Source organism: Hyperoodon ampullatus (genome assembly GCF_949752795.1).
Source record: "Hyperoodon ampullatus genome assembly, chromosome: 14".
Lineage (NCBI taxonomy): Eukaryota > Metazoa > Chordata > Mammalia > Artiodactyla > Ziphiidae > Hyperoodon > Hyperoodon ampullatus.
In genome coordinates, this window is record NC_136927.1 from 30,376,809 (window position 1) to 30,398,158 (window position 21,350).

At 46.9% G+C, this 21,350-nt stretch overlaps 1 protein-coding gene across 1 annotated transcript in view; it reads right to left on the reverse strand.

Moving 5' to 3' along the window:
• TEKT5 (tektin 5) overlaps positions 1-4,445 on the reverse strand; it is a gene marked incomplete at both ends in the record, with an annotated part of 38,997 nt that extends 34,552 nt beyond the window's left edge. Inside the window, 3 exons of the mRNA XM_079718996.1 lie at positions 253-323; positions 975-1,058; positions 3,876-4,445. Coding sequence (XP_079575122.1) covers positions 253-323; positions 975-1,058; positions 3,876-4,445 — 725 coding nt within the window. The remainder of the gene's footprint in view (positions 1-252; positions 324-974; positions 1,059-3,875) is intronic.
• Positions 4,446-21,350: the final 16,905 nt, after the last annotated feature.

Consider the following 21,350-nt stretch of genomic DNA (forward strand, 5'->3'; position numbering starts at 1 on the left):
TGTGCTGACTCATGAAAATCAATAGTGTGCATCTCAGTAACATCATATTGACAGACTGAGATCAGCCATGTTGGTAGCACTTACATCGCTGAAACTGACAAATGCGACAGATCAGGACGTTTTTCTCTTCCTGGAGAGCTGGTTGTTAAAAGCTTACCAGCACACCACTGATCAAAAGAACGGCCTGGAGACCCCTGAAACCTGGGAGACCCAAAACAAACTCCGAGAAAAGGGAGAGAAAGCAGCTCTTACCGCATCTGGATGTCAATCCTTTGAGCTAGTTTTCTCATCCGTTCTTGGCAACATTTTAGCAAATCTACTTCCTGCAATGAAAGATGTCAGAAAGAGCGCGGCCCCTTAGAAACTCACAGCCTCCTGTCTCCCAGGCCAGTGCTCCACCCCTCACCTCTCACTGCCCACCCTCCATCCCACAAGGTGAAATGTCAGGGTGGGGTCCATTTCCTGCCTCGACCAGCATGATCCCCGGGCCAGGCACCTGAGGGTCGACTGTGGAAGCTGCACATTCTTTGCCCTACTGTCCTTTCTTTTTATATACTTCCAGAGTAAAAGAAAATGCAGCACCTATTAGGCACCAAGGGTTCATTCATAGACCCTTTATCTATCATAAAATATGATACATTCATATTTTATCATTGAATTAAATAATGTATATGAAGTGATACAGTGTGTGGCATATAACAGGTGCTCAGTAAACACTGGCTGTTACTTTTGTTATTTATTGGTATTACTATTATGATGCCCATTTTGGAGAGGAAAAGACTGAGGGTCAAATGACCTCCTTTCTCACTGTGTCTAAATTGCAACCTAGGCCCCCACCCACGCTTTCTGAGCCCTAATTTTGCATGGTGTGACACATGTGGCTTCTGCTCCTGACAGGCAGCTCAGAAACCTCTCTGACCATCTGGCCTTCCCTCCTCCCTCAGGGGGCTGGCCAGACCCAGGGGGCATCTTACCCGGATAAGATTTTTCTCCACGTTGTCATGGACCAAGTCAATCCCCGTCCTTTTCTCTCGCTGGTACAGACACTCCAGGGCCACCTGTAGGGGGCGTGGGGAATCATGTATTCTCCCTGCAGCTGTATGTAGACCCTGAGCAGAATTGGCTCACATCTACCTTTGCCGTGGTCTGTTTCATTCCTGGGAAACCTGGATGCTTCATGTGGCCCCATCACTGTGCGTTTGGGTGGGCTTCTGCCTCCCCATCTCCATCAGTGAGGGATGCTGAGATGGTAGATGGGTGCAAAATCGGTGCACATCTCAAGCTGGCCATGCTGGTTAAGTTAGTTTGACAAATGTAAAGCGCTTAGAATACTGTCAATAAGAATTACCTGTGAATATATATGAACACCCTTTTTTGGAGATCTCTAAATGGGGGAAGAGATTTGGAAAGTGACATAGGCCAAGTGAGACCCAGGGAACCCTGCCACATAGACCTTATAACCGTCATGGGGACATGAACAGAGCAGAACAGAAGCCAGGGGAGTGGCTGCTCAGTGGAGCTCCTGCAGCAGCAGACTGTCAAAGAATTGTGATCGGTCACTGGCCTGTGATGTCACAAAGAGCAGCGGCAGTGAGAAGGAGGCAGGGGAGCGCGGCATCCGGTGTTGGGATGCAAATGTATCTGGGAACTCAGAAAGGAGGGGGAGCACTTGATGCCACAAGAATGTACTGTCCCCTTCTCTGTGTCACACTCCATCAAGGTACTGGGGACACTGCAGTGAACTAAACAGTCCCTGTTCTTATGGAGTTCTAACAGAAGAGAGAGAACACACACACATGAACATAGAAAGCAACTCAATCGTTTCTGACTGTGATAAGGGCTGTGATGAAAACAGGGAGCTGTGGGTGGGTGGGGAATAACCAGCAGGGTGGTCAGGGAGGACTTCTCTAAGGAGGTGGCAGACTGAGGCCTGAATTACGAGAAGCAGCAGAAATGAATGGGAATAATGCACCAGGAAGAGGGAACAGCCAGTGCAAAGGCCCTGGGGTAGGAGGAGCAGCAGACAGGAAGCCAGTGGGCCTGTGACAAGGAACTCAGATGTTAACTAGGATGCATTAGGAGGCCACTGAGGGGGTTTTAGCGGGGAGGTGCAGAGATCTAGTTTAATATTTAAAACCATCCCTCTGGCTGCTGTCTGGAAAATGCGTTGGAGGGGCCAGAGGTCAGGAGGCCAGGAAGGAGGCCGTCACCATTGTCCATTGAGAGGCACCTGGAATGAGGTGGTAACCTTGGAGTTGGAGACAAGTGGATGGAAGTGAGATGCCTCTGGTCCCTGTGCCCCCATGTGATGGTCACAGGGGGCCACGTGATGGGGCAGAGCTGGGCTTTCCAGACAGGCTGGGGGAGTGAGGAGAGAGCTGGGGAGAGGGGAGGAGTGCTAGATTTCAGATTCTGCCTTGGGTCTCTGAGCAGCAGCCCTGCCCACTGTCCTTCCGGGGGGGGAACCTGGGGGCATAGGGAAACAGTAGGGACCCCCATCCCATAGTGGTCAGAACCTGTGCCTTGTCTCCAGGGGAAACATGGAGGTAGGGCCTCTCCTACAGAAGCCCCCACGCCTGACACAGAGCAGGCACGGCTACAGGAGGTTTGCAGGCAGGGGTTCTGCATTCGCACACACTCCAGGGAGCAGCAGAACATCATCTTGTGTGGTCACAATGATCTCCCATAGCAAAGGCAGATAATGCCAGTTCCTCACCCAGTGTCCACTCCAGGACCCAGTGAAAAATGCTCACTTACCCAGACTCCTCTGCACCCAGGGAGCCCACGTGAGTTCTGGCAAATGGGCTAAAACTGGACTCACATAATGGACCTTCAGGAAAAGTGATATTCCCTGGTAAAAAGGGACAGACACAGTTGGCATTTTGCCCCTTCCCTACCCATCCTCCTGCCTCGACTGAGAATTTCCAAATGCTCCTGGCAAGTGGGAGTTTGCAATATGAGATCTGAAACGTCCTTGAAAGTAGTAGGACAAAAGCCCCATGTTAAGGATGGCCAAGCAGACAGGAGGCTGGGTCCCTTCTGGTATCACGTGAAGGCTGCAGCATCCTCCTCTCTTTTCCTCTGGAATTCTCATAACAGAAAATGAAATTCCTATTTGGCTGAGCTGCTGTACTCAAATAGCTGTTTACATGCAGCCTAAAGCTATCCTAACTGCTCCAGGATATGGCTGGAGACTGGGAAACCAAAGTGTGGAGGATGTCCGCATTCAGATATTTATTCATTTATTCAACAAATACTTCTTGAGTGCCTGATGTGTGCCACACACTGTGCCAGGATGGGAAGACATTCAGAACATTGGTCTAGATGACAGGCAATCAGCACAGACACTGCTCATTGAGGACCAGCATAGACATACTGGTCCCCCACAGCTGAAGAGCAGCCCTTGGTGAAAAAGCAGACAAATCCCTGCCCTCATGGTGCCTATATAATAGTGTGTAGAGCAAAACAATAAGTAAATTGTACAGTATGTTCGCAGGTCTTAAGGGCTACAGAGAAAAATAGAGCAGTTATTTGAAGCACATCTTCTAAAGACCATCACATACACACACACATGCTTGTGATGTCTTTATGAAATCCCTGTGATTTTGATGTAACCCCAAGGAGAAAAGGAAATTCCATTCAGTCTGAGGAACCCTGATTGGACTGGGATTATTGTCAATTGACTAAGTTTTATATATATATATATATATATATATATATTTAAGCTTAAAGCTGATTATAGATGATGATGCAGCTCAAACTGAGCTGCACGGCGCCCATCACCTTGATCTTCACTCAAGGGGAGTGTGGGGGGCTGCATTGCAGGGGCGGTATCCCAGCGGCCGTCAGCACCTCCCCCCGCACCCCACACTCACCTGCAGTGGACATTTCAGTTCCTCGGCCGCGCACTCCAGCCGCCTCTTGACTGCATCCAGGCTGTGGTTCTCGTTCAGAAGCCTCTCCAGCTCATAGCTCAGCTCCGACTTCCAGAAGCCGATATCCGACAGCCTCTGGCCCAGGTTCCGGCAGGTCCCCTCCTGCATCTGGCGCGTCAGCTGGTCCTTATCCTGCATGAGCTGCATGGAGTCGCCCATCAGCTGGCCAGCCCGCAGTCGGGAGGCCTCGGCCGCACGTATCTGCAGCTGGTTGGACTGGTCCCAGTCATGGGGGCTGTAGCGACAGAGGAGCGCTGAGCGGCCAGCCGGCAGGATGGTGGGCAGCTTCAGGGCGCTGTGGCACGTGGCTCCCTCGTCCAGGCAGGTCTGGGTGTTGGTGTAGAAGAGGCTGGGTCTCCATGAGTTCAGGTAGCGGTACCCAGGCAGGTAATAGGGCTGGTAACACCCCTGGATCACCGGGGCCGGCGCAACTGGGGGCAGCGCACTGATGCCACAGGCTTTCTTGGGGCCACAGTAACTGGCAGTCTGAGTGGTTCCAAGAAACTCCATCTTCCCCCTTCAGCTCCGCTAGGGCAAAACTGTGCCTAAGGGAGCCAAGGCACCACAGGAAGGCACCCAGCTGGGGCAAGTGAGCAGGGGTCCCAGTAAGGCCCCACTCCCCCAGGCTTTATGACAACAGTGCCGAGTCATAGAGGTCCTGCCCATCCCAGGCCATAGCATCACAATCAAAACACAGACCAGAGCTTCCCTGGTGGCACAGTGGTTGAGAGTCCGCCTGCCGAGGCAGGAGACGCGGGTTCGTGCCCCGGTCCGGGAAGTTCCCACATGCTGCGGAGAGAGCGGCTGGGCCTGTGAGCCATGGCCGCTGAGCTTGCGCGTCCGGAGCCTGTGCTCCACAGCAGGAGAGGCCACAACAGTGAGAGGCCTGCGTACCGCAAAAAAAAAAATTCTTTGCCGAAAATTTTCGGAGAGCTCGGGGTTTTTTTTTGGGGCCTGAGCCACCTGTCTCCTTGCATGGCCCTGCAATAAACCTTTCTCTGCTCCAAACTCCAACGTTTCGGTTTGTTTGGCCTCACTGTGCATGGGGCACACAAACTTGTGCTAACAGGTGTGGAGAGTAGTGGGGAGGCTTGATCACATCTGCAGATCACTGCCTTGGCCTCCACTCCAACCCGCTTACGAAATGTCAGTCACTGAGTCAGTGACAGCGGTTGAGGGGCTCCCATGGCCAGGAAGTTCGCATGTGGGGAAATCAGCTCAGTGCTCTCCGGGCAGAAGAGGCCTTTCCCTCGAGTGGAATCCCAGCTCCGTCCCCTCTCCCAGCCTGGAAAATGCCCAGGATTGTGTCTGCCTCGGACGCTGTGAGAATCGAGTAAAGGCAGAACAAGGTACTTAGCACCTAGTGGGTGATCAGCAGTTGTTATTGGTGTTACTAATTCTTAGACTACACTTTGCCACATCATTTCATGTAATCCTTTTGCTCACGCCTGGAGGTGGGCGTTATTCGAGCCCTCATTTTACAGGGGGGCAAACTGAGGCTCAGAGAGGTGCATTTGTTTGCCCAAGGGCACACAGCTAGTCTTGGGAAATGGCTCAGGCAGTGCCGCTTCCCCTGAGGATAAGGAGAGCCATATAAAAGCCGTAGATGTGCTTTGCAGTGGGCCTGGCAGGGAGCTCAGAGAACATCTCAGTGAAGTCGAGTTTCTATTTTTCTGCCAACATTTTATTATAAACAATTTTTAAAAATGCAGTGGTTTTAAAACACTCTAATATGGAAGGTTGTCTTCAGATAAACTCTTGCACAGAAGCAGGGCACGTGACACAGAGCCCTAAGGTGCTCTGGCTGGAGGGAGCCGGAGGTGGGGTAGGGGTCCCTTCCCCCTGAGTCCCTAGGGCTCCACAGAGCACAGTGGGAAGACCGTGATTCAGCCCACCCCCCTCCCCATTTCACAAGAGAAGAGGCACGAAGGTCACCTACCAGGAAGTGGAAAAGCCAGACTCCACGTCCACGTTTTCTGAAGTCACACTAATTACCTAGAGAAACGTTATGATTGTTATGATCATCAAAAAGCGTTCTGTTGGGCTTCCCTAGTGGCCCAGTGGTTGAGAGTCCGCCTGCCGATGCAGGGGACACGTGTTCGTGCTCCGGTCCGGGAAGATCCCACATGCCACAGAGTGGCTGGGCCCGTGAGCCATGGCCGCTGAGCCTGCGCGTCCGGAGCCTGTGCTCCGCAGCCTGTGCTCCACAGCAAGAGAGGCCACAACTCTGAGAGGCCCGCATACCGCAAAAAAAAAAAAAAAAAAAAAAAAAAGCGTTCTGTTAAATTTGGAATCATGTAACTAGACTTACTGTGATCACTTTGTAATGCAGACAAATATTGAATTATTAGGTTGTACACCTGAAACTAATATAACGTTATATACCAATGTTTCCTCAGAAAAAAGAAACTGGAATCATGCCGTAGGTGAGTGTGGTGTATTGGTTTCCTATGGCTGCTGTCACAAATCACCACAAAGTTAGTGACTTGACACTACACAGATGTATTCTCTTACAGCTCTGGAGGTCAGAATCCCAAAATGAGCCTCAAGGGGCTCAAATCAAGGTGTGAGGAGGGCTGGTTCCTTCTGGAGGCTCCAGGAAGAATCTGATTCCTTGCCCTTTCCAGCTTCCAGAAGCTGCCTGCATCCTTTGGCTTGTGGCCTCTCCCTGCATCTTCAAAGCCGGCAGCTAGCATCTTCTCTCCCCCTCCCTCAACCCTCCTGCTTCCTTCTTACAGGACACTTCTAATCACATCAGACCCACCCAGATAATCCATGGTAATCTCCCCATTGGAGAGCCTTAATTTAGTCACACCTGCAAAGGCCCCTTTACCATGTAAGGTAACATATCCACAGGTTTCCTGGCATTAGAATATGGACATCTTTGGGGGGCTATTATTCTGTCCGCCACAGTGAGCAATGTAAAAGAATACCGGGTGATAAGAAAGGCAAACAAAAATACCATGCTGTGGATTGTCCAAATGTGAAGACTCAGGGTTAAGGGGGTGAATCAGAGCATCTCCTGAACCATTGCTTTTCCCAAGGTCTTGTTTATTTATGATGCATTTGTTTTAAGTTCTAAAAACAATACTGTGTGTGTCTCACCTGGACTTTAGTCCCCATCTCGTCCTTTCAGTTTGCATCTCTCACACGTGAATGTGTCCACAAATCACCTGAGGATTGGATTAAAATGCATATTCTGATTGAGTAGAGCTGGTGGCAGGGCAGGAGGTGCTGCATTTCCTACAAGCTCCCAGGTGAGGCTGGTCCACAGACCACACCTGGGGTAGTGGGGCCCTGAAATAAGTTCTATGAGGGAAAGGACCTTATTTGATTTTGCTCATATTTGTATCCACAGCACTTAGAATAATACCTGGAATATAGTAGGTGCAAAATTTGGGTTTGTTAAATGAATAAAGAAATGGATAGGGCTTCCCTGGTGGCGCAGTGGTTGAGAGTCCGCCTGCTGATGCAGGGGACACGGATTCATGCCCCGGTCTGGGAAGAGCCCACATGCCGCGGAGCGGTTAGGCCCGTGAGCCATGGCCGCTGAGCCTGCGCGTCCGGAGCCTGTGCTCCGCAACAGGAGAGGCCACAACAGTGGGAGGCCCGCGTACCGCAAAAAAAAAAAAAAAAAGAAAGAAATGGATGGATAGATGGATACGTGGATGGGTGTATGGCTAGGTGGGTAGATGGATGGATGGATGGATGGTTAGATGAAGTGACAGAATTTCAGATGCCATTAAATGAGAAAGGTAAATTCAAAACAGTTGGCCATGGATCAACCAAAACTCAGCAAAAAGGAATAGTAAAACCTGACAACTCAGTCCAAAAGACTCAAGGAATCACTTCCTAAAAGTTTAGAAAGTGAAAATACTCAAATACTTTGTGTGTGACTGTTAGGGAACTCCTGAGCAGTGACTTCCAAAGCATGGGCAGTGGAGTGTTTAGGGTTCATCCATGGTGAAGCATGTGTCAGTACTTTGTTCCCTTTCATGGCTGAATACTACCCCAATCACATGTCTAGACCACATTTCGTTTAGGCATTCATCCGTTGATGAACATTTGGGTTGTTTCCACTTTTTGGCTATTATGAATATATTGCTGTGAACATTTCTGTACAAGTTTTTGTGTGGACATAAGTTTTCAATTTTCTTGAATAGTTACCAAAGAGTGGAATTGCTGGGCCCTATGGTAATTCTGTTTTGATTACTGTTGAGTTTTAATAAAATGTAAATCAGCACATTTTATTACTTAGCTTTTAAATAAATATTGTATTATTCATAGAAGTTAATTCAAGGAACTCCCAACTACACAGTCAGCCACCACACACACAGGCTGGGCCACACATGTTTGGTTGGACAGTAAGTTCCTAACGCCTGGGAATTGTTGACTCTCTCTTTGGGCTCATTTAGTGTCTCCAAGCCCTTGGGGTGCTTTGCACTCCTGCATCCAGACCTTAGACTTAACACACACAAGGTTAGCCATGATGGAAAAATGAAACCGGAACACAGACTGCTTCCATTCTGTCATTCTATGTGACACTGGGAGTTTTTATTTGTGTCTAGGATGTAAAACAGTGAAACAGAGTGGGATCTGCAAGGTGTAATATTTTTGTTTGGAACGTGGACATTTTAGTTCATGCATGAAATCTTTTACTGAACTCAGTATCTTTAAAATTGAAATGTAATCTTTGTATCTGTCAATTGTATCAAAACTAAGAAAGTAACCAGGAATATAATTATTACTGGGAATATTATTGTATAGAGGAGGAAGGTGTTAAAAAAAATTGTCTACTCTGGGTGTTGAATATACTACACACGCCACTGCTTAGAGGTCCCTCATCCACCACTAAAAGATGTTTTTTTCAATCTCTTGTAAAAGAGATTCTTTCAGTCTCTTTCTGGCTGATGGAAAACTCATTCAATTTCTGAAATCCCTATGGGAAGTGGACTAGGAGAGACTGGGGAGATGGGGAGAGGAGACCCGACTGACCCCCGGAATGGGGTTCGCAATCCTCCACCCCAGCTCCGCCTCCCGATCATTGGGTACCCCTGGTCCAGCATCGCACTAACTCTATTTTATTGCCATCTCTGCCTGCAGCTGCGGCATTGAGATGGCTGCCTGACTTTTTTTAGATGTTGGGGGTAGGAGTTTAATTAATTAATTTACTTTTGCTGTGTTGGGTCTTCGTTTCTGTGCGAGGGCTTTCTCTAGTTGCGGCGAGCGGGGGCCACTCTTCATCGCGGTGCGCGGGCCTCTCACTATCGCGGCCTCTCTCGTTGCGGAGCACAGGCTCCAGACGCGCAGGCTCAGTAGCTGTGTGGCTGCCTGACTTTCACAAGCTGTGAAGGGATAGCTCCACGTCTGTGAATTTAATGTGAAATCCACCTGCCTGCAGAAGAAAGGCCTGGAGAGACTGTATTAGGTGAAGGCTGGAGCAGCACTGTCCAGTGATAGAACTTTCTGCAGCGATCAGCTCAACAAGTCAGCAAGCGTTCCTTGGGCGCCTCCTGCAGGTAGATAGCAATCTGTCACTTGTCCTTCCCCGCAGCCAAAATCTGTGACTGGAGGTGAGACTCCAAGCAGTGCTTAGAAAACTGGAAAAATAGGGTCACACACAGGAAAGAGAGAAAAAAATCCAGGAATAAGCTGCCTTCAATTCAACATCCGTGTCAGTTTGTATCATTCAAAAACTGAAGTTATATTTTACAATATAGCTTTTTTTTTTCACTTTGAATTTCGGAAGATACCTTTTTGGTGCTTAGAGCACTGGCCCTGGCTGGTGTCCAACAACTCAGCAATCTTTCTTGAAATCTACCTGCGGATACACACATACATGTGTGCTAAAACACACACGTATATGTGCTCACTGCTGCATTGATTGTAGCAGGGAAAAAGTGCAGCTAACCAAATGGCCCTCAGTACAGGATGGCTAAATAAAATATACGACACCTATTCTATGGAGAACTCTGCAGCATAAAAAGAAGTTAGGCCTGTATTTGCCGATATGAAAAGATTTCTGAGATATCAGTGTAAGTGAAGAAAGCAAAATATAGAAGATTATATACCCTATGGTACCCCTTGAGCAGATACGTAGGTAACTGTATATGAACAAACACTTCTGGAAAGATACACAGGAACCAGTGCCTGAGTGATTACCTTTGGACAAGGACAGGAGTGGAACCGGAAGCACAGGGGGAGACTTTTATTTTTTGATTAAGCCTTCCATACTGCTATATATACACAGTCAACCCTGGAACAACGCGGTGGGTAGGGGCGCTGACCCTCAACACGGCCAAAAATCCAAGTATAATTTATAGTTGGCCCTCCTTATGCACCATTCCACATCTCAACCAACTGTAGATTGTGTAGAAATGTTGTATTTATTATTGAGAAAAATCCAGGTATAAGTGGACATGTGCAGTTTAAACCCATGTTGTTCAAGGGTCAGCTGTAATTTTTCTTAGTATATATGTAATATATGCAATATATGTAGTATAAGTAGTATACTATACATGTAATATATTCACATACATAACCTAATAGGACATCTACTTCCCGCCAAGATTGAGTAATAGGGATTAGCTGTACCCTCCCATCTGAAACTACTCAGAAAACACTCAAAATATATGAAATGATGATTTTCAAGACACTGGACATCAGGCATGAAGGACAGTCCTCCCTGTGAGATGGGAAACAAATGAGGTGAGTCCTCCAACCACCACAGCTCACTGCCTGGACAGAGCTTCCAGGCCATGGTGCAGGGAGGGGGACTGCCTCCAGTTAAGGGAGCCAGGCAGGTGGGACACCAATGTGTCTAGAGTCTGAAGGACAGAGCTCAAAGGAGGAGGGAGCTGCCCAGAGAGAGCTCTGTAGACTTGCAGCTGGTTCCCTTGGTGTCCAGCTGAGCAGGATCAGTGCACACCTGTGAGGAAATGACCCCGGACTGGGGAAGAACCACCCCAAAGCATCAGAGGGAACGATCCCAGAGCTCCCCCAGGCTGGGAATAGTTCCCCATCCCACCAACCACAGTAGATTTCATCATCTGTGCAACATCAAGTCAAATAGCCAGAGGGTTTTGCCTAAGTATTAGGGCAAAATTAGTCCCAGACTCATTGCCACTCTGGTCCTGCCTAACAAAGCTTAAAAGCAGTACCCCAAAGATTAAAATGTTTTCAGTCCGTTTGCTGGTGTCCCAGAAAAAAATCGAGAATATTTGTAAAAATACAAACATTTTCAGCACTCAGTAAGGTAAAATTCACAATATCTGGTATCCAATAAAAAATTGGATCGCAATTGAAAAAACTGCAAAGATGTAGGAAACTAAGACCCATAATGGGGGGTGGGGGGTGGGTGGATCAATCTAATGAACCCAAACCAGAAATGATACAGATAATAGAATTAGTAGACAAGAACATTTAAAAAGTTATCATAACTACATCAGTGTGTTCAAGAAGAGAGAGGAAAAATTGGCCACATTAAGTGGAGACTTGGACGATATTAAAAAACAAAACAAAATACCTGAATTGAACTTCTAGAAAGGAAAAGCACAATGTCTGAGATGAAAAATATGCAAAATGAGATTAAAGGTATGTTTTAGTCGACCAAGGCTGCCATACAAAATACCATAAACTGACACAAAATACTCTAAGTACCAGAAATTTATGTCTCACAGTTCTGGAAGCTGGAAGTCTGAGATCGGGGCCAGCACAGTTGGGTTCTGGTGAGGTCTCTCTAGTTGGCTTACAGACAGCTGCCTTCTCACTCACTGTGTTCCCACATGGCCTTTCCTTGTGTGGAGAGGGAGCAAGCTAAGTGTCTCCTCTTATAAAGACACTAATCCCATCATGAGGACTCCCTCTCCTCTCCATGACCTCATCACCTCCCAAAGGCCCACCTTCCAATACCATCACATTGGGAGTTAGGGCTTCAACCTATGAATTGGGGTGTGCAGAGTGGGGCAACACAAACATTCAGTCTATAATAAGGCAGATTAAATACTGCAGAAGACAAGATTAGTGAAGTTGAAGAGAGAGCAACAGAGACTACCCAAAATGAAACAGAGGGAAAAAAAGACCAAGAAACAGAACTATAGAATAGTGCTGAGAGAAATCTAGAAGGACCTAAATAGAGAGATAAATCATGTGTGTGGACTAGGAGACTCAATATTGTTAAGAGGTCAGTTCTTCCCAAACTGAAGGTTAGATTCAATGCAAATCCAACCAAAATCCCAGCAGGCTTTTTGGGGTAGAAATTAATTAACTGATTCTAAAATTCAAATGGAAATTCAAAGGACCTAAATAGCCAAAACAACTTTGAAAAGAAAAACAAAGTTGGAGGATTTGAGGTCTCTGACTTCAAGGCTTATTATAAAGCTACAGTATGGTATTGGCACAAAGACAGAAAAAGATCTTATTCTGAATAAAGAATCCAGAAATATATCCACATATTCATGCTCAGTTGACTTTCAGCAAAGGTACAAAGTTAATTGTGTGGAGAAAAAATAGTATTTTCAATAAAAGATGCCAGAACAATTGGAGATATATATGTGTGTGTATATATATACATATCTATATCTATATCTATATATCTCAACCCATACCTTGCACTATATACAAAAATTACATACAAAAAAAAATTAGCTCCAAATGAGTCATAGACCTAAATATAAGGTCTAAAACTATAAAAATTCTAGAAAGAAACATAGGAGAAAATATTTGTGACCTTGTGTAAGGCAGATTTCTTAGGTATGTTTTCTAAAACACAATACATAAAAGAAAAAATTTGATAAACTGGACCTCATCAAAATTAAGAACAGCTCTTCAAAAGACATTCGTAAGAGAATTTTCAATCTCAAGCCACAGACTAGGAGAAATATTTGCCAAACATAACTGATAAGGAACCTGTATCCAGAACATATACAGTATTCTCAAAACTCAGTACTTAAGCAACCAAAATCTTTTTAAACGCGCTTAAAATTTGAACACTTTGGCAAAGAAGATATGCTGATGGCAAATGAACACCTGAAAAGATGGCAACATAATTTCTCACTAGGGAAATGCAAATTAAAACCACAAGCAGCTTTATTTGTAACACCCGCAGGCTGGAAGCAATCCAAATGCCCATCCACCGGTAAATGGATTAACAAGCTGTGGTGTACTCATACAATGAAATACTTCACCGAAGCCAGAAGAAATGAACTTCACACACTCAACAACATGGATGAACCTGAAATAAACATGCTGAAAGAAGCCAGATGAAAAGGAGCACACACCATATGATTCCACTGATAAAAAATTCTAGAAAACCCACACTCATGTATGGAGGCAGGAAACAGGGCAGTGACTGCTGGCAGGGATCAGGGGCAAGTTTGCAAAGGTCATGAGGAAACTTTGGGGGATGATCTGTGTGTTCACTATCTTGATTGCGGTGATGGTTTCACAGGTACAGTATATGTAAGTCAAAACTTATCAACTGTACGCTTTAAATATGTGCAGTCTGTTTATCAGTTGCCCGTCAATAAAGCTGTTTGTTTAAGAAATTAACAATTGCTAACACCTATATACTGCACAAATGTGTAAAGAATTTTTTAAAAACTTGTTTTACTCATATTAACTTATTTAATCCTTCCAACAATAATTCTCTGAAGGAGTTGATATTATCGTTGCCATTTTACAGGGGAGGAAACTAAGGCATGAAGAAAATATTTGAAAGCTGGTAAATGGGGAGCTGGAATTTGAACACAGATGGCTGGCATTCAAAAATCCATGTTCTTAACCAGCAAACGAGTCAACTTCTCCGTATATAATGGATCTGAACCTTATTTTTCGACTCAGTTATATATCAAGTGCCTGTATACACTGCAGGCACTTGATATATAACTGATATTAGATATCTAATATCTTCGTTAGGTATTTTTGCTGGATCCAAGGGAAGAGGTAGGAAATTCTCTACTCCAGAACTTAAAATTTTTTCCACGTCCTGACTTTGGTCATAGATGGGGTAGGAGTGCCACCTGGTGGTACAATGTGGAACGGCATGCATCTCCTGTGCATTTCACAGGGTAGCGTTTTCACCACCTGCAGTGTGTTTAAGATGCTTCAGTCCTGCTAGATCACCATCTAAATTCTTAACCTGTTTGACCCAGGTGCTAGTCTTGTTTCATTCACTAACCTGCTATGTGATTAGGGACAATTTTCTCTGTCTAGGCCTCAGTTCCCCCATCTGTAAACAAGGGTGCAGGATCTCACCTCTGCAACTCTCACCTACAACCCCAAGTTTACTTAAACACAACTGTGTATTGGACCTTTGCTCTGTGCTTGGTGCTTTGCATGAATGAAATTATTTTATCCCCACAGCAACATCATTGGGCAATTGCTCTTTTTTTTTTTTTAGCCCTGCCTCGAGACTTGTGGGCTCTTAATTACCTGACCAGGGATGGAACCTGGGCCACGGCATTGAAAGTACCGTGTCCTAACTACTGGACCGCCAGGGAATTGCTGGCTCTTATTATCCCCATTTTACAGATGAGCAGGCTGAGGGTGGAGACCAGAAGGGACGTGCCCAGTGTTATTCAGCTCATTAGAATCAGGATTTAAACACATGTCATCTGACTTCAGAACACGAGCTGTAAACCCCTGTGTCATCTGCCCTCACCCATCTCACCCATCCCAACCATGGAAGTCTGTAGTGCCATCGCTAGAAACCCTGAGGAGTTTGGGGGGTTTTTTTGTTTGTTTTTTTGTTTTTGCGGTACGCTGGCCTCTCACTGTTGTGGCCTCTCCCGTTGCAGAGCACAGGCTCCGGACGCGCAGGCTCAGCGGCCATGGCTCACGGGCCAAGCCGCTCCGCGGCATGTGGGATCTTCCCGGACCGGGGCACGAACCCATGTCCCCTGCATCGGTAGGCGGACTCTCAACCATTGCGCCACTAGGGAAGCCCCCTGAGGAGTTTTTTAAACATTCTGTGATATTATGATTTATAATAAGAAACATAAATTTGGTCTTTTTTCCCATGTCTGGCACAGAGCTCCTAAAATCCTTGGAATTTCCTAAGGGCAGAGAGCAATAAAGGTGTCTCTTGTTATGTTAATGGACCTCACTTAAGGAGGGGGGCTGGTTGCCGGGGGAACCAACCTAGCGATTGGAGGGTTGGAACTTTCAGTCCCACCTCCCCAGCTTGAGGGCTGAACCAATCGCTGATGACTTACTCAATCGTGACTTAATCGTCATCGTAATGAAGCCTCCATTAAAAGGACAGGTTTTGGTGAAAACGGAGATTTGGGGGGAGAGGTGCCCCTGGAAAGGGCTTGGACTCTCTGAGCTCTTTCCTCATGCCTTACCCTGTGCATCTCTTCCATCTGGCTGTTCCTGAGTTATACTCTTTTAGGATAAACCGGTATCTAGTAAGTAAAATGTTTTCTCTGATTTCTGCGAGCTACTCTAGCAAATTAATTGACTCCAAAGCGGGAGGAGGTCATGGGTACCTCTGATTTATAGTCAGTCAAAAGCACAGGTAACAACCTGGGCTTGCAGCTGGCATCTTGGGGAGGAGGGCATTCTTGTAAGATTGAGCCCTTAACCTGTGGAATCTGACGCTAACTCCAATAGCTTCAAAATTGTTGAATTGTAGGACACCCATCTGGCGTCCAGGGCATTTTTCGTTGGCATGGGGAACCCCACACACACACCTCCCACCCACATTGGAAACTGGGTTCAGAACCTCTTTATAGGCCCAGGCCCCATGCACAAGTTTCTGATTTAATTGATGTGGAGGAGGAGAACCGGCGCATAAAATACCCCAGGTGATTATAATGTGTAGCCAGGCTGAGAAACCTTGCTGTCGAAATAATATACCCAGTGTCCCACCAGTCTCAGTGCAGATTTAAGCTCTAATAATTTCAGAAGTATAAACAAATTTTGTTTCTAGAGCAGTTTTAGGTGTACAGAAAAAAACCTTTCAGAAAGTTCAGAGAGTTCTGATATATTCCCCCTACCCCGTTGCCCCCGTTATTATTAACATCTTGCACTGGTGTGGTATATTTGTTGTCATTGGTGAACCAATACTGATACATTATTATTAACTAAAGTCCATAGTTTAAGTTAGGGTTCACTCTTAATGTTGTACCTTCTATGAGATTTGATAAATGCATAATGTAATGTCCTGTGGCCACCATTACAGTATCCCACAGAATAGATTTACTGCCCTGAAGTCCCCTGTGCTCTTCATCCCTCCCACTCCTAACCCCTCCCCCAAATCCTGGCAATCACTAATCTTTTCACTGTCTCTGGTTTTACAAACTTTTTTTTTTTTTTGCGGTACGTGGGCCTCTCACTGTTGTGGCCTCTCCTGTTGCAGAGCAGAGGCTCCGGACGTGCAGGCTCAGCGGCCATGGCTCATGGGCCCAGCCGCTCCGCGGCATGTGGAATCCTCCTGGACCGGGGCACGAACCCGCGTCCCCTGCATCGGCAGGCGGACTCCCAACCACTGTGCCACCAGGGAATCCCCTACAAACTTATTTTTTTAATCATTTAAAAACTTAGCTATTTGAATCTACAACAGCACGTTTTTCAACTTTAATTTTGGTGTTTCTTTTTGGCCATGCCACACAGCTTGCAGGATCTCAGTTCCCCGAACAGGGAATGAACCCAGGCCCCGGCAGCGAGAGCCCAGAATCCTAACTACTCGGCCACCAGGGAACTCCCTAAATTTTCATTTTGTTGTTTTAGTCATCATGGCCATCTTCCATCAGAGGGACTGAAATAAAAATTTAAAGTCTATTGTTTCAAACTCAGGAGGCGAAATAAATGTGAAGGAAATGTAAACTTTCAAATGCCAGTTTTTGTAATTTTGTTCATGCTTCAAAAGTTCCTAAAGGAGAAAACTGGGCTCAGACTTTTGGAACACGCTGTACTCGAGAAAGGAGAACCAGTTGCTTCCACAGGCCAGGAACAGCATCTGTGAGAAAAGGGTGCTCAGAGGTCTCTCACGGGGGATTGGGTAATGGCCGGACAGGCAAGGGCTGGGGGAGGGGCGGGCAGCGGGGACATTCCTGGCGGAAGGACCTCTGTGAGCAACAGAGTAATGGGCTGGGGTCCCCGGGGAAGTGCTAGCCGTTCAGTGGTTAGTGCCCAGCCTTCACACTGGCCCAGGGCAAGAAATGAGCCTGGATGGGGATATATGTTTATGTATAACTGATTCACTTTGTTATGCAGCAGAAACTAGCACACCATTGTAAAGCAGTTATACTCCAATAAAGATATTTTTAAAAAAAAAAGGAAAGAAAGAAATGAGCCTGGAGTGGTCAGATGGTCTCCAAGGCCACTGAAAACCATGTGAAGATTGGATGTTAGCCTGTGGGCCATAGGGAGCCATTGAAGGTTTAAGAGCAGCAGAGCGACACCGTGTGATCTGCGTGGGGAAAGGTCAGGAGCAGAGAAACCCTGTGAGGAACTACAGGGGACAGTCCAGGGCCCACTCCCTATGCCTCTCTGGGTATGACCATGGGACTCAATCTTGCCAGGGGAAAGTGAGCAAATAGGTGTCACGTCTGGGGGGACGCATTTAAGCAGCAGCGTACAATTCACACTTTCCACCTTTGAAGGCTAGTGTTCAGATGGCTGCAACGTAAGATGACAGTGCCTCTGTCTGTATCCCTGAGCTACAGTGAGCAGGGGCCTCTGCCGATGAAGCTGTATATGAACAGGAGCAAAAAATAAACCTTGCTGGGCTTTCCTGGTGGCGCAGTGGTTGGGAGTCCGCCTGCCGATGCAGGGGACACGCGTTCGTGCCCTGGTCCGGGAGGATCCCACATGCCGCGGAGTGGCTGGGCCCATGAGCCATGGCCGCTGAGCCTGCGTGTCCGGAGCCTGTGCTCCGCAACGGGAGAGGCCACAACAGTGAGAGGCCCGCGTACCGCAAAAAATAAAAATTAAAAAAAACAAATAAAATAAACCTTGCTGCTTTGAGCCTGTGCAGCCTGGGGGATGTTTGTCTGGCAGCATAGCCTGGCCTGATACAGGAACTATTGCAGGCCCAGGAGGACAAAGGCCTGAGCCAAGCAGTAGGGATGATGGAAGTCGTGGCCTGGGGCTTGTATGTCACCACCCCAAACACAGTGGTTTAGAGCAGTGTTTATTTAGCTCATAAGTCTTTGGGTTGGCTGGGTGGCTCTTGTGGACTCGGCTGGACTCACTCATACATCTGTTGTCATCTGTGGGTCTACAGCTCTTGGTCCTGTGTCTCAGGGTCACTGGTTTGGGATGGCCTTGGCTGGGACCACTGGGGAGGGGGTGCTCGGCTCATCTCCATGTCTTACCTTTATCAAGCTAGGCCAGAGATATCCTCACAGCCATGGCAGAGGGGCAGGAGAGGGAAGTGAAAACAGGCAAGGGTTTTTATGAGGTTTTTCTTAGATCCCGTTTGCTAACATCTCATTAGCAAACTAAGTCACATGCCTGAGCCCAGAGTCAAGGGTAGAACAGAATGTACTGCAAAGCTAGATAGCAAAGGGCACAGATAAAGAGGGGGGCAAAGAATCAAGCCACTTGTGCAGCCAGGCCACCACAGCCCCCCACTGGGGAAGCTACAGGACTTGATGATTGGCTGTAAAGGGAGATACCACGGATGTCTCCAACAGTGGCCGCCAACACTTACCCCCATCTCTGTACCCGCCTGCCACTCCACCCATCAAGACATGGTGTCTGTTTCCCCACCCCTTGAACCTGGGCTGCTCTTGTGACTTGCTCTGACCAACAGAATGTGAGAGAGTGACCCTGTGCCAGTTCTCAGCCGTGCCCAGCTGCAATGGAAAGGTGCTCAGGGTGGACCACTGAATGATGAGAGGCCACATGGTGGGGAAATCCAGGCAGACACAAGTGAGAATCTTAGATTTTCTAGTCAACTCCTGCCTGAATGAAGCCACATGAGTGATCCTGGATAAAACCAGAGGAGTCATGAGAAATAATAAACCATTGTCGTCTTAACTACTAGGTATTGGGGTAATTTGTTACACAGCAATTGATAACTGATACAGGGAAGATGGAGACAACTAAGCAAGGCTGGTGCTCAGATTGATGACTTGAGTTCTTCAGCAGTGGTGGTGTCAGTCTCTGAGATGAGAACTCCAGAGGTAGGAACTGGTTTGAGGAGAAAGTTGTGGACATGAGTTTTATGTTCATAGGACATCAGTGCAGTAAAATCCAATAAGCATCCACTGAGATACATGTGTCTGAACTTAGGGAGAAATAGGGGCTGGAGACTGGGGAATGTTTCATATGGAATAACGGGGGATGCTGTGGACATAAAGCTGCTCATGGTGGGGAGGATGTGGAAAGTGTGACTAAAAGTGGGCCAAGAACAGTCTAGAGGAGTGCTCGTCGTAAGAAGTGGTTCTCAGACTTTAGTGGATGCAATTACTATCCTGTGGGAATGTGAAGATACAGATTCCCTGGCCCAGCCCTCCAGTTTCTGAGTCAGGAGGTCAGGGATGGGCCTGGGAATCTGCTTTGCCACCTGGCTCCCACCCTTCTGCTCCCAAATACAACAGGTGGAAAGTTCCATCCCAGGTGAGACAGGATTTTGGCTGGGAGAGTAGGAGAGAGACCTGGAGCAAAGCTGAGAGGTTTGTTTGATTTCACCATCATGCTTACAGCCTTGTGGATAGGAGCGAGTAGAGAGGGGAAGGCTGAAGAGCAGTAGACTTTTTCCTCCCTGCCACTGAGCAAAGACCCACTGAGTGCTGAGTGGGAGAGCCCTGTGCAGTTAGGGACAAAAGAGCTCTGAAGTGGCCCTGCCGCTGAAAACAGCTAGGGGGAACGTGCAGGAAATGTCTTAGGGGACATGAGGAAGGAACACCTGAAGTGGGCTGGCCTGAGGCTTCTGCAGTGTGACTGGGAGAAAAAGAGCCTGTGCTCAGAAGAATTCAGTGGAGCCTGCTGGCTGTGAGACCCTGGGCAAGGCTCTCTGAGCCTCAGTGAAAGGAGCATAACTTGCATCCTGCCTCCCAGTGTACAGCAGAGTGCTTAAAAGCCCAGGCCCTATACCAGACTTTGTTGGAGTCCCAGCTCTGCCACTTACTGGCCCTAAGACCCTGGGCAAGTCATTCTCTGTGACCCAGTCTTCTGACCTGCAAAACAGAAATCACAATACTCCCTGCCTCATTAGGGAACTCCTCTGACCTCCAGGCTTTGCTCAGGCTGTTTGCTCAGTTTGAAACACTACTTGCCTCCACCCTACCCTGCCCCAATCTGGGTGTCTCCTACTCAGGAATTCTTTCCTGACCCCTATCACTCTGATCCTCTTCTGTCGTAGCACTTATCACATTACAGTTACGGGCTTCAGTATCTGTTGTCCCAACCAAGTTGGGCTCCAGGAAGACAGGAACTAGATCAGTTTGGTATCGCTAGCTGATCTAGCGATATGTTATGGATGAGAGTTCAGGCTCCGGGGCCAGACAGCCGAAGTTCATCAGTCTGACTCCCTTGCTATTATCTGTGTGACCTTAGGAAAGTAGTTTAATCATTGTGAAAGGCAGTTTTCTCATTCAAAAATAGAGATAGTAGGACCTAGAGGACAGGACTGATGAAGAGCATAAATTAGGTAATTCACATAAAAGCACCAGGTAATAGCTGGCAAATAGTAAGCATTCCACAAATGCTAGCTATAATCGGTGGCAGGGATAGGCAACTGATACATTATTGTTAATGAGTTTCTATATCCTTAGTGTCTGAGGCTGGGGAAAGTTTGTTCACTCATTAAAATTTGTCCCAAACCTGTAAGCAATGATACTCCAGTAACAATGAGCAAATAGCATCCACATCTTGGATGGTATCTAAAGACAATTCTCCAGGAAAAGCAACCAGGGGTTCTTGGAGAAATAGCTGTAGCAAAGAAAATAGGAGAGCCTGGAACATCTTATTGTCAGAAAGCAAGAAAAGTGCTCAGAGGGGTTTGATTAATGTCCAAGAAACAGAAGCTTGACGAGGCTTCACTGGCCACATTTTGGGGAAAAATTGATCATAAGGAATAATGATAATTTATTATTAAATACAGAATTTTTAAAAAACCCATGAGTCCATAGTGATTCTCAAAAAAAGGGCGGGAGGGAAACTTATTTACTGAGGAATGCCAATTAATTAATTGAGATAAGGATAAGGACTGGGGAAAAGCCCAATTTTGCAAACACCTATGTAACTGATCCAGGCAAGAAGGATGTTAAAACCACTGAGTGAAGGCTGATGGAGAACAGGATATTCATATGATCTCAATGTGTCTCCCCAGAGAGTCTGTATTAATTACAAATGGAAAATGGTGCCATTCCCTGGAGAAACAGGACACACGCCACCTTTATCAAGTGATCAAGCCCTCACATCACCAATAATGGAACCAACTGGCATTACGTGCTTCCTGCT